The following is a 13,144-nucleotide window of genomic DNA, read 5'->3' as shown; positions in this document are numbered from 1 at the left end:
CCGAACCACTATGTGTCTCCACCGGGTATCGAACCCGACTTACGACTTGTGTTAATCTGTTAATGGACTTGACTTGAATTAAATTCAGTTGATTTTATTCATCGGCGAGGTTCAAAACATGCAGATCTATCACGTAACTTAACTCCATTTAAATCGTGCATGTAACTGATTATACAATAAATATGTAAAAAACACTACATGAATGAAATGAAAAAGAATACTTTGATAAAGTAGCTACTTCACAAAGAAATGACAGAAATATCGCAATTCATAATTATTACTTCGTTCTAGTGTTGCATTTGGTAAAAATGCAGGGAAAGTTTCTAAATTAGTTTCTAGTTTCGAAATGGCAAATAAGTTGCAAAAAAAACATTGACGTTTGTGTTAACCGCATTTTATCTTGAGAGAGGCTAATCGCCTACAGCAGTGGCGTATACTGGGTTCATAGCGTCCCAATAGACAAAAATTTGCTGGTCGGGAGACGAAGCTGGGGGGGGGGGGGCTTTTTTGTTCATATTTTGGTATTTTGAAGTAATGTGATGTTGTTATTTAAAATGTATACCTCCTAAATAAAATATGAAAATGTACACTTCATCATTAAAAGATAAATATTTAGGAAAGATTTAAATAATTTCATGCTTATTTATAAAATAAAATCCGTCACATGCCACTGTTTCCCCCTTTTCTGTAATAGTTTCGCTCTAAAATTCCCCGTTCCTAGGGAAATTACAGCCGGGAAAAATGGGTTCGCAACACTGATGCTGTTCTTTGCGAGAAGTTCTGTCGCGTTTCAACGCACGCGGCACCTTCCTACATCGCGTCGCGAATTCAAAGGAAGTGGGCAAAGTTTTCAACTCCTAAGAAACTCAGTTTCATCTGGTCTCTGAGACTGGGCTTCCCAGATAGCCTACATAGCCCTCAATATACACCACTGACCTACAGTTTAAAGTGAGATCCGAATCCCTACGTGGTATTGAAACTGGGATACCTTGATTACAAGACGATGATATTTATACATCTCCACCGGTGAGGCCAATGAGGTGTTCGAGCTGAAATTTTGAAAACTTGTGGGCAGGCGAGTGTCACAGACGACCTCCTTGAAATTTTTAAATTAAGAAAGATGTTTCAAGTGACGCCTTGTTGGATAAGTCTTTACATTTCTTGTACATTCTAAGTAATGGAAACACATTTTCTGGTATGAGCCACCGTATTCAACTCCTAAGAGTATGGCAGTGAAGCAATAAAACTTGATTAAAAAATAAGTCCTGAAAGAGTATCCCTTTCTTTTCACTATTTTTATTTTCTTTATTTTGTTTTTTGATGAAACCATCTGCTTCCTGCAACATACTATTGTAATCAACTTATTTTAATTCTGGATGTACGCACAACTTCGTTGAGATTTTTCTTCAAAACAAATAAATATCTTTGGAAAAGAAAGTTTACCTATGTGTGTGTGTGTGTGTGTGGATGATGTATAGTATACGTATATACTCAAATATTTATATGTTTGTGTATGAGTGTTTGTATTCTGTACAAAAATTGACAATTGAAATTGATTTATTGGTGTAAAGTGTTGTGCACCCCTGAGTGCCCGCCCCCTCTCTAGTTCACACATTGCTACGTCTTGGCCTCTCCCCGAATCCTTGCGGGAGAGAATCGGGACTCCATTGAGTCGCAGGTAGGACGCAAAGGGAAGCGTGACATATGGCGAGCGTCGCGTTCCTGGGAATCCTTCCCGTACGAGCGATTGCGTTTATGGCTCTTACCGTACGCTTTTAGCCCGTGAATCATTGGATGTTGAAAATGCAGCGATCTGTTTGGCTCGCCCGTGAAGTTTTGGATCGGAAGATAAATCAAAGGACCGCATCACGAGGTATAAACCATTTGTTCGGCAACGTGCGCTTCGTCCATTAACGGAGGAGGAGGCTTTAATTTTATTCCCGCGATGACAACGCGTTCGCTTGACTCAGGCTTTTCGTGTCGTTTGAGAGGAACATGCGAACCTCGGGCTCATTAACCGTCTTCGTGCGAGGCTTACGTAATGGCTGGCACCGAAATATGGATCTGCAGTACGTGGGCGAGAAACGGGACAAATATTTCCGTAACGGCCTTGCACTAACGATAATGGTAGAGCATTACGTTATAGAGCAACCACAAACAAAAGACCGCGAATCTTCCCCTCCATCCGTTCAACTCTGGCTGTAAGGAATCCTGTTCCACTCTGCCCCTCCCCTCCATGTGCGAGTACGATGCTATAACTTCTGTTACTTTCGGTGCTATTATTCTCATTAAAATCAAAAGCCGGTAATTAATTTGCAAGTAAAACTTCTCTCCTTGGTTTAATGGTTAACGTAGTGCGTTCAGAAGCCAAGGATTCTGGATTCGAATCCCAGATAAGGTTTGGGTAATTCTGTTTGTTCTCTCATCCATTTTATCATCCCCATCGTCGCAATTAACCTTGAGAAATAGAAAACGACATAATGAAAGAACAATTCATGCAATGAAAATACGTGATGTCCAGAGAAAACGTGAAACCGAAAGAATTTCCCAATTTTTAATTCATGCATGGAATAGTAAATCGGTGTTACCAGGTATTACATGTAAACACCTATTTATGTAGAGGTTACTAATTGGAACTGGATCTTCAGTTTTAGGAATCTGAACAAACACTGGATTTCTTTACATTCAAGGATATATCAGAAACCACTTCATAAAAATTATTAGCATGGATGTAATATTGTAATTAAGATGAATACGAGATAACACGAGAAAGCAGTGCATAAATTATTAATTTTACTTGTGTAACTATAATGATAACAATATCCTACTGTTGTTCAGTAATTGTTTCCAAAGAAGTTAAAAATGCGAACACATTTGGACTGGGCAGAACCAGTTGTTTTGTACATGACAAATTGTATCACAACGTTATTCAATACGATAATCCAGAATTCAGTTACGAAAATAAATACTTTCAATTTTTTCTACAAATCGACTATCCCGAAAGTGTTCGTGCGAAACTGAAGTTTCGAACTTATTTTCTCTATTGTATTTCCTGTTATGATGCATAAAGTTGGCAAATTACATTGGCTGTTGCAAATATTACCCGTGAAGAAAATACTTCACCATTTTTTCTTCAAAGCAAGTATAAACAAATTAGCACAGATGTATGGAATTTCCAGTGTCAAAAACACTAGTTACAGTGGAAATTAAGATAGAATATACAAAAATGTAACAACTTGCTACGTTCCGCGTTCAGAATAAAATACGACTATTCGAGAAACACGGCCATAAATCTCTTGCCAGCAGATATTTTTCTTGCCGATAAATTTTTAATGTTTCTCTAGGCTTTAACGGTGCTTTTACTTACACTGCCGCGATCAGGTCAAGCGAGCTGTGGTTCAAGTTTACATCTACCGAAATTTTGATTTTCGAGGTTGTGAAATTGACCACCGTTGCTTGTCCTTATGGAATAGTGGTAGACACATGCAACTAGTTATGTAAATTCCCTTTCTATACAGGGTGACTGGTAATTAGATGTATTCCCTAAAAGGGGTTAAAGTAGAGACAATTTGCAATAAATTTGACCATATGATACCCCGTCCGAAAATTAATAGTTTTCGAGATAATCGAGTTTCTATTGTTCTTTCTAAAAATGACAATTTTCCACATAAAAAGATGAATTGAGAAAAAACTGATAATTGTAGGGAACTTATTTAAGCGTTTTCTGATAGCTAACAAACAAGTGGTTCGTTTAAAAAAAAAGTTTTTTCCAAATAACAATCACATGTAAGTACCGGGTGGGTCTAAACTTACAAGTGATGATAAAAAAATACACTCTTAGTTTACTTGGCAACGTATTAATAACAAAAATGGTATGACACGAACCGTACAAATTACTTAAATTACTTCCTTGAGTCATCAGCTATCCAACAAGGTACAAATGTTGCTAACATTTACATTTGTGTACAAGAAATAATACTTCATTCATCTTCATGTGTATGGAATCAATGAACAATACAATTAAAGAACATTACACGTCTTGCTCAAAGTGGGCACCTCCGTTACGAATGCAGGCACGCAGGTTTTTACGGGTCATTTGGTCTCTTAACTCGTGATGTGATGGTGGCCTTGACGTGTTGACCAGCTGTTAAGATCCTCTCCCTGAGCTCTTCTTGCGAGTTTACCGGTGCCTTGTCATGTGGCTCCAAATGTAAAAGTCGCAAGGCGTCAAATCGATCGGGGGATCGAGCTAGGCAGTCATCATGCTGATAAATCATGTCACGTCTTGTAGCTAGAGGCACATCCTCCAACAACATTGCCATCCCGTTCTGCAAAAAATGTTCATAAGTGATACCATTTAAGATTTGGGGCAGGAAAAATGGCTCGATGAAATGATTGTTGATTACGCCCATCCATACTTCTGCCTGGGCGTGCGACAGTGGCTGGATGAAAAGTACCCAAAGAAATGGATTGGCCGAGGCGGACCGATTCCCTGGCCGGCTCGATCCCCCGATTTGACGCCTTGCGACTTTTACATTTGGAGCCACATGACAAGGCACCGGTAAACTCGCAAGAAGAGTTCAGGAAGAGGATCTTTACAGCTGGTCAACACGTCAAGGCCACCATCACATCACGAGTTAAGAGAACAAATGACCCGTAAAAACCTACGTGCCTGCATTCGTAACGGAGGTGCCCACTTTGAGCAAGACGTGTAATGTTCTTTAATTGTATTGTTCATTGATTCCATACACATGAAGATGAATGAAGTATTATTTCTTGTACACAAATGTAAATGTTAGCAACATTTGTACCTTGTTGGATAGCTGATGACTCAAGGAAGTAATTTAAGTAATTTGTACGGTTCGTGTCATACCATTTTTGTTATTAATACGTTGCCAAGTAAACTAAGAGTGTATTTTTTTATCATCACTTGTAAGTTTAGACCCACCCGGTACTTACATGTGATTATTATTTGGAAAAAACTTTTTTTTTTTAACGAACCACTTGTTTGTTAGCTATCAGAAAACGCTTAAATAAGTTCCCTACAATTATCAGTTCTTTCTCAATTCATCTTTTTATGTGGAAAATTGTCATTTTTAGAAAGAACAATAGAAACTCGATTATCTCGAAAACTACTAATTTTCGGACGGGGTATCATATGGTCAAATTTATTGCAAATTGTCTCTATTTTAACCCCTTTCAGGGAATACATCTAATTACCAGTCACCCTGTATATTAGATCTGTCCAACGCGGCTCAAAATAATTTTTTTTCAAAGGGGGCGAGTTATGTTTTTGCTCCCCACCATTTTCTACACTGCAAACCACCTAACTTTACACCCTGGTCACCCTACTTTTCCACCATCCCTTAGTAAAGAAAAGAACATGAACATGGTATTTACAGTTTTAACGTGGGAAAGCAATAGTCTTAATTTTTAAATACCTTAAGTGTTACTGTTCAGGAACATTTTTATTGAAGGTATAGCGCCCACAAGGGAGGGTTGGGGGCATATTGAGATATCTGGGAAAAGTTCATCTAATTCGAATGGTGAAATCCTAGCGATATCATTACAAATAATATTGTTTTCTGTTATATACAGGCTGTAAGTTACAGCAGTTAGCTACCATGTCCAATGAAATAACAATAACAACGTTTTCATCACAAACATTAGTATCATGTTGATTGCCTAACCAGGGGTGCTCGAGACAGAAAAATTTTGGTTGGACTGGATTGGGAAGAGAAACTTTTATAACCCCGGCGTTCGGGATTGAAGAAATTCGCCATTTCCCGATTATTATTTTTTTTTTGTCATGAAATTTTCAAAATTTCTTTATCCCGAAAGTAATTTCTGTTCAATATCTGTTCACCGTGAGAAAGTACAAAATGACAAAGATCTATTCACCAGCAAATATGTTTATATAAAGAAAGCAAAGATATTTATAGAAAGAAAGCAAAGGGAATTCAGTTTCTATTTAAATAGTGAACAACGCCTAAGTATTTTCAGTTCATTTTCAATTTTATGATTTGTTAAATAATAATAATAATAATAATAATAACAACAACAACAACAATTAAAGATAAAATATATTTTTTTATAACTGAAAGCCAAGGTGTAAAATCTCACTTTTCACCTCCCCCTCCCTCCCTGAGAAAAAATCCTGTTGGCGCCTTTAATTGTAGGTGTGTATGTATTTAATACCTACATAATGTATAACAAAATAGCAGTAATCTCTTAGTTTATACTTATTATGCTATGCAGAAGGACCTTCAATTAATTTTTGTCTAGATAAATCCAACTTTTTTTTAAACAAATATTCAGGCTTATAATCAGAAATAAGGTTCTGACGCTAAAAAAGATGGACTGAGCTGTAGCCCGGTCGGCCCGCTCCTGAATGTGTCTGTCCGTTGTATTGTCAATCATTTAGTAAACAAAGTAAACTGTTTCGAAATTAGGCTGGAAATCGATGGAGCACGAAAGAAAATACCCGTAAGTAGTTTGACATTCTGATGAAACAGAAAACAATGACTCTTCAACATTTTAAGCAACATAGAGTTGAAGCACAGCTGTGGTTGAAGTGTGCTACCAAACGCTTCGTCATAAGTGCGTAACTCTGTGCGATTACTTCCATTTTAATCAATATCCAGCTGTTTGAATCGTAATTTCTTTCTGCTCCAGGATCATCCCTACTTACAATCTGAGTCTTCATATTTTATTTCCAATATAGCGACCGCAATCATGGATCTTGAGAACTGACATCCAGTTATTCATTTAAGGAAATTTTCAGCACAGCAGAAGTCATTTTAAACCGGAAAGATGGGCCTCCCCCATGGCGCAATGGTAGCGTCGCCGCCTTGTAATCAAGGGGTCCCGGGTTCGATACCTGGTGGAGGCACAAGTGGTTCGGATCCCACTATAAACTGTAGGTCCAGTCCCGATTAGCCTTACTGTGCATAAAGTGGACTTAAAACACCAAATCAAACCAAACCAAACCGGAAAGAAACTATACTAAAACAGTACACTGAATTCTGTTAAACAAAACAAAACATTATCAAGATTAAGCCGACTCCCAACTTCAGTGTCACAGTATTAGTTATTTATAATTTTTGCAGGTTCGTGATAAAATACGAATAACAGCTGAAGATATCTATTCGGTTTGAGATATTGCTAATTATCGACAACGATTGGTTTTGTAGCTCCACAGGTCAAATCTTCCCTTCCTAAAAAAATTGATATATCTCCAGATTAAATTAAATCCTCAGATTTACTTATTTTTAACCTTTTTGACTATTTTAACTTCATTGACTACAATCGATGTAGATATTTTTTACTATCGATTCTTATAATACCGCGGTGGCTCAGTCGGTAACACGTCTGACTACCATGCTAAAGGTCCCGGATTCGATCCCCGGCCGGTTCAAATCCGGGAACTTTTCTAACGATGGAAGCGGCACCGGCGCCCAACCAGCGTCGAATAACATGGGTACCTGGGGGAAACCCTGGGGGGGGGGGGTAAAGGCGGTCAGGGGCGTGATGCTGATCACATCACCCCCACTCACGACCGGATCAAGAAAGTGTGGGGCGTTACCCCCACACCCCCTATACGCCTTCATGGCGTTGTGCTAAGTACAGGGGAGCACTTTACCTTTTTTTTATCGATTCTTATATAGGTACAAAATATTAAATGTAAAATTTAGTGAAAAATTGACACATGAAATATTTAAAACAGAATAACATTTATTTAAATACAATTTCAAAGTTTAGCGCTGTTATGAGACCTGTTAATATCTTGGAGGCTAATATCCGCAGCCTAGGAAATAGTACTACATCGCATCCTATTTTTTTCGTCTCGTCCATCTATTTGTCTACGTGAGTCAGAAACCCAAAAATCGATGAATTTCTAAATTTGCAATATCACCTTGCTGTTAAATAAAATCTATCAATTAATAATTTTTGTATAGTTTGATTATTGTAGAGGTTATGGAAGTGATGTCCTAGCAATGTTTTCTATGATAGTACCAATTTGCATCTACAGTCGAAACATGTATGTTGGTAGTATTTATAGTATACGTAATTCGAAATTATGTTCGTTGCTGGTAGATGCTTTGCAATGGGACAAATCCTGCTGTGCTGGTTTGAGGCCTTTCTCTTAAAGCTGTAGTCACTTATCAGGGTGAGAGATAGTGCGATAAGTCATTCATTTTTTTTACATATATATCTACAAGACTGTATTTTTGTATTTCGTTTATGCTACAATGTTATCTTTAAAAATGTCATGAAAATAAGTTATATTTATATTTCATCACAAAAAAACCTGTAATTATCAGGGAATATCTACCAAAAAAGTGTAGATATGTAAATATATATTGAGCTAGAATTGTGAAAAATGGCAAGTTTCATTAAGCAGGCGGCTCACCTAGCTAAATAAAATGCATTAGGCTTACACGACACTAATTGCATTGCAAAATTAAAATACAAATTGTGATATTTGCTGTTACCTAAACAATGAATTACCAAACTAGTCTTACATGACAATAATTGCAAAATTCAAACACAAAACGTGCTTTATATTTTATTGCCAAAACTGTGCATTACCAAACTTTATTTTAAATGTTGAAACGTGAATCTCCACCTGTTGTCCCTAAAGACAGATTTAATTGACTGAAACTGCGTTCAATATAACATGAATTAATGGGAGTATATTTAAAATATGCAATAGATTCCATCGAGAAAGCTTGAGCTTGCATTCTCTATTGTTGACAAGAAAGTTAGAATAACAGATGCATTGTCCATTGTCAAGATTTAAAATAAACTGCGAATACAAAAGGAACAGAACACAGGTGAAATGTAGTAATAGCATGGATATGGAATATATGTCGGAACAGGTTTGAAAATATGGACATTAAATGTCCATGTAAAAAGTATGTAAAATGTATACTAAAATATAATATATGAATAAGTACGGATAATAAAAATAACTTTTTTCAAGCTTACATACCACAATAAGCAAAGATGATGCAAAATAGCATTCATTTTAGCATAATGTGAAAATATATATTTACATATAAATCCTTTCCATGTAGAAGTGTTATGCATGTGAGATGTATTTGTTTAGGCAAATATAAGCTAATAAACAAGAAATAAATATTGTTAGAAACATCTAACATGCAAGTCATCGCGTGAAAACTTTAGGTGCGAGCAATCTTAACAGTTATGTTAAGATGAAAATAGATATACATAGATCGCTCATTAATTATAATTTAATCCAGTAAATATTGCATGCGTACATTTAATAATGTATACGCATTCAGGAACAGAATTATTGGATTAAAAGAAATATCCGTAGGGAAAGGATTTTAAGGTGGAAAATAATGGTAGGGAAATAGAAAAAAATGGTTCTGAAATTTTTTTAAAGAAAGGTGCAAATAATGGTGTTGATTAAATGCCTTTATTCAATGCTCTCTATTTCTGCGCCTTCTGTATATAATGCGCGCGGACCGCATAGAGAACGGTGGCTTTACCGAATAAGTTTTGTTGAAGTTTGGGTTTTCTCTTGCGGGTTTTGGTACATTATCTTGGGAAGTATTGGGGCTGCAATGAGTATATTACCATTTGATAGCTCTTGTTCTGCTATACAAAATGGGACTATGTGATTTTATGTAGCTGCTCAAGAAGAGTGAAAATAATTTATTTTTCCGTCCAGTTTTTTAACAAAACATGAGAGAAAAGAAAGGAAATGGTGCTGAAGCATCAAAGAGGGGATAAAAAGGGGAGAAATGTCCTAATCTCACGAAAAGATGCAAAAAAGTGCAACAAAGTGTGTTTATTTTACTTGATTTCATGTCCTAAAATACATATTTCAAACAATCGGTATGAAAACAGCTATATTTTTGGAAAGGTGCTGCACCTTAAAATCCGTTCCCTACTTATCAGGATATAAATGATCTCGTCTGTCTATGGCAGACCAACAATATAATTTGACCAATCGATATCTCTCTAACCTTCTAATTTCACAAACAGTTAATGCTAAAAATGTTTAAGTGTTCTTGATTGATTTCAATTTTTTTTCTGTTCGAAATAATAGTTGAGCAATCTATTGAGGACATATAAGCTGCCGTGAATATTTCCAGTTTGTTAATGTATTTCTATTTATAATACAAATTAATCTTCGTTAACCATTTCCTTCGAGAATCTCTAACCTATGAAATATATCTACATTTGTCAGTTTCTAATTACGATGGATTATTCCTCACAGCTCACAGCTCCAACAACAACAACAACAACAACAACAAGATACTGGTGTTTTCCGAACATTACATTCATAACATTACCAAGTTTATTGTACATCATTGTGAGTATGAGTTTAATTTGTGCATTACTTACGTTCACGTAATTAGGTAAAATAGGTGACGCGGATTTAAAATAACTTTTGAGGGTAAGATTGACGTGTAGGGGTATTTAATTTGATTTGATTTTAAAATTTTGGGTGCGTCAGCACTTAGGCTATTTTGCACCCGTCACATTATACGGGGTCCAGCCCCTTATCTTTACAAAGAACAACTCTAACGTTGCATAAGTAAAATCTTAAAAGCTTAAAAATGTTCTGACTTTCGTTAAAAGCTGAGGCTGTAAAGGGGCACTCAGCACACACAAGGACAAAAAACAGGACAACACACACAAAATTATACTGGCCAGAGTGCCAGTCGCCAGAGCCTCGTTCGTCTGCAAAACGCAGTCCAGGGTGTACTAACGTGGAAGTGAGGTTGACAGTTGGGTGTACTACGTGGAAAATCGCCCCTTACACCCCATGTAGGGGTATTCACGTGCATACATATTTATGAGTGCGTGAGTATGTTTGCATGCGTACGTGTATATGCTAGAAGTATAAAAGTATAAAATTTACTTTGAAAATAAAGTCGGCTCAGCGGCCGAGCGTGTTAAGTACTCGACCTTCGATCTTACCACCGAAATTCCCGGGTTCGAATCCCGGTCTGGGTTTTCATGTTCTTGTGACCGCCGTTTCATATATTTTATCTGATTATCACACCATAGAAATTACCAAAAAAAAGGAAGATAAGCGATCCTAAATCACAAAAGTAGAAAATACTTTTAAAATAAATTCTCTGAAAGAATATCTCTTTTCTTTGCTCAGATGAAATACCCCTCTTCAGGTATTCCATCTACGTATTTCAATCAATAAAATTCTGTAATTGTAACTTAATTGGGTTATCTACTAAATCAGTACATGCTTTGGAAAAGGAAAGTTAACATTTCTAATGTAGACAAGAACTATCTCTCTCTATTAACTTAAAGCCGACCTAGGTGGCGGAGTGGTTATCACAGCGCGCTACGAGGCCAGGAGTCACGGGCTAGAAACCCGGCCAGGGCATGGGTGTCCTTTCATCAATTTCATCATGTCATCAATCATCCTCATTGTCGCGATTACCCGGAAAGTGGCATAAAAGCGACGCTAAATAACAAAAATAAAATTTCGCCACTTAAAATTGTTAACCGACACTGGACTATCGGGAGGGGGTTATTTGAGGTGTTTTGGAGGGACAATTTCACCCACCTTCCTGAGCCTCCTCCTCTCCCTGAGCGTAGCGGCCTTCCTCCTGTCCACGGTGACCGTCTTCTTCTTGCACGCCTTGCAGGCCCACAGGAGGCACCGTCGCTGCGCGTGGCCCTGGAACGGCGGCGCCAGGACGTGAGGCACGTGCTGCTCCTCCAGGTCGTCGCTGCCGCCCGCCGTGTTGTCGGAGCCGTCGGCCGAGAAGTCCTCCGCCGCCTTCGCGTGCCTCGAGGGGCTGTAGCGGCCCATCTTGGGCGGGAAGAGGTCGGCGCTGCTGCCGCTGCTGTTGCTGCTGCCCGTGCTGCAGCGGCCGTCCTCCGGACACCTCTTCCCGTCCTCGTGTTCGAAGCGTCCGCAGTCGCAAGGCACCTTCATCCTGTACCTGGCGTTTCCGCAGCACTGTCCGGGGGCCGGCGAAGGTTCGCCGCCGAGGTACGAACTCGGACCTCGAACCGACGACGGGTTTTGGCCGTGGACGTAATCCGATCCGTAAGGGAACGCCGTCGGAACTTCCTTCGCGTTATCGTGAGGACCGCCGTTGTACCGGCAGCTCCGCATGTCGGCGCTCATCATCATCATCATCATCGTGGCGAGGACTCCGCGAGTCTCTTCGCTTCGAGGGAGCGTCTCCAACACAAACAACGCGCTGACAGTCCCGAGTTTCAACCTCGCTGCAATCCGACGCCGAAAGTCATCCCGTGAGTCGCGGATCGCTGACGTTACCTGTCAGCGACGCTTTGGCTCACTTTGTCTTCGGGTGGAGCGTCTATTAGCTTCCTCTTAGCGAAATTAGCTGCCTTCACTCAACGTTGCTTTTCTTTTTACGCGCGCTCACCGCACGGCCGTAATGATGTCACTTATCGTCTCCGATTGAAAAGTGTCGCCACGGAACTTTGACCCACCGAATGACCGCGACGGCACATCCAGGTACTTCCGTCCGCGCCTGCGCGAGTCCACCGCCTGTATTCTCGCCGCCTCTTCTCAAAAGTTGCGCCCGGGTCGCCAACGGAGAGGGGCAGGGCGGAAAAGGGACACGCCCACGGGTCCTTCCCTCCAACCAATCCTGGCAGCAAATCCCCCTCCCCTGCTTCTCTAACCCCCCCTTTTTATATCACTGCGGAGGAATCCTCTGCCCAACAGGGCCAAGCAGAGTTTTTGACTCAACTGACACATCTTTGCTGTGACATTTCTTCCTCTGCATCTTACATAATATTAATTTCTTTCTTCATCGTTTGATTGGTTAATTAACTAATCTGAAGGTGCTTTTTGGAGTGAAAATAGTTTGAAATTGTTCCTTGGCGGATGGAAGGGCGAGCTGAAGCATTTTTTGTTCAATCAGAAAAAAATATGTTTGTCAAACTACAAACTAATCAAAACTGGACACACAGTCTAAATAGGATCGGATTTACTGTGAAATGAACCTATGCCGGGAATCAAATCTGCAACTCATTGATTACAAACACAAAATATTTTTGTTCACTCTCCTTTTCAGACAAAAAAATCGGCAACCGTTCCCATGAGGGGGTTGTTTAACCGCCAATTCAATTGTACGCTATGTATCAATATAGAAGTACA

The 13,144-nt window shown here is 39.0% G+C and overlaps 1 protein-coding gene across 1 annotated transcript in view; it reads right to left on the bottom strand.

The window, feature by feature from the left end:
* Positions 1 to 12,451, bottom strand: part of nau (myogenic-determination protein nautilus) — an 89,994-nt gene extending 77,543 nt beyond the window's left edge. The window contains exon 1 of the mRNA XM_083121890.1: positions 11,570 to 12,451. Within this exon, the coding sequence (XP_082978016.1) occupies positions 11,570 to 12,154 (585 nt within the window). The 5' untranslated portion in view covers positions 12,155 to 12,451. The remainder of the gene's footprint in view (positions 1 to 11,569) is intronic.
* Positions 12,452 to 13,144: the final 693 nt, after the last annotated feature.

Source organism: Lepisma saccharinum, chromosome 4 (assembly GCF_977018435.1).
Source record: "Lepisma saccharinum chromosome 4, izLepSacc3.1, whole genome shotgun sequence".
NCBI lineage: Eukaryota > Metazoa > Arthropoda > Insecta > Zygentoma > Lepismatidae > Lepisma > Lepisma saccharinum.
Note: the sequence above shows the minus strand (reverse complement) of the source record. Positions and strands in the feature narration are given on the sequence as shown.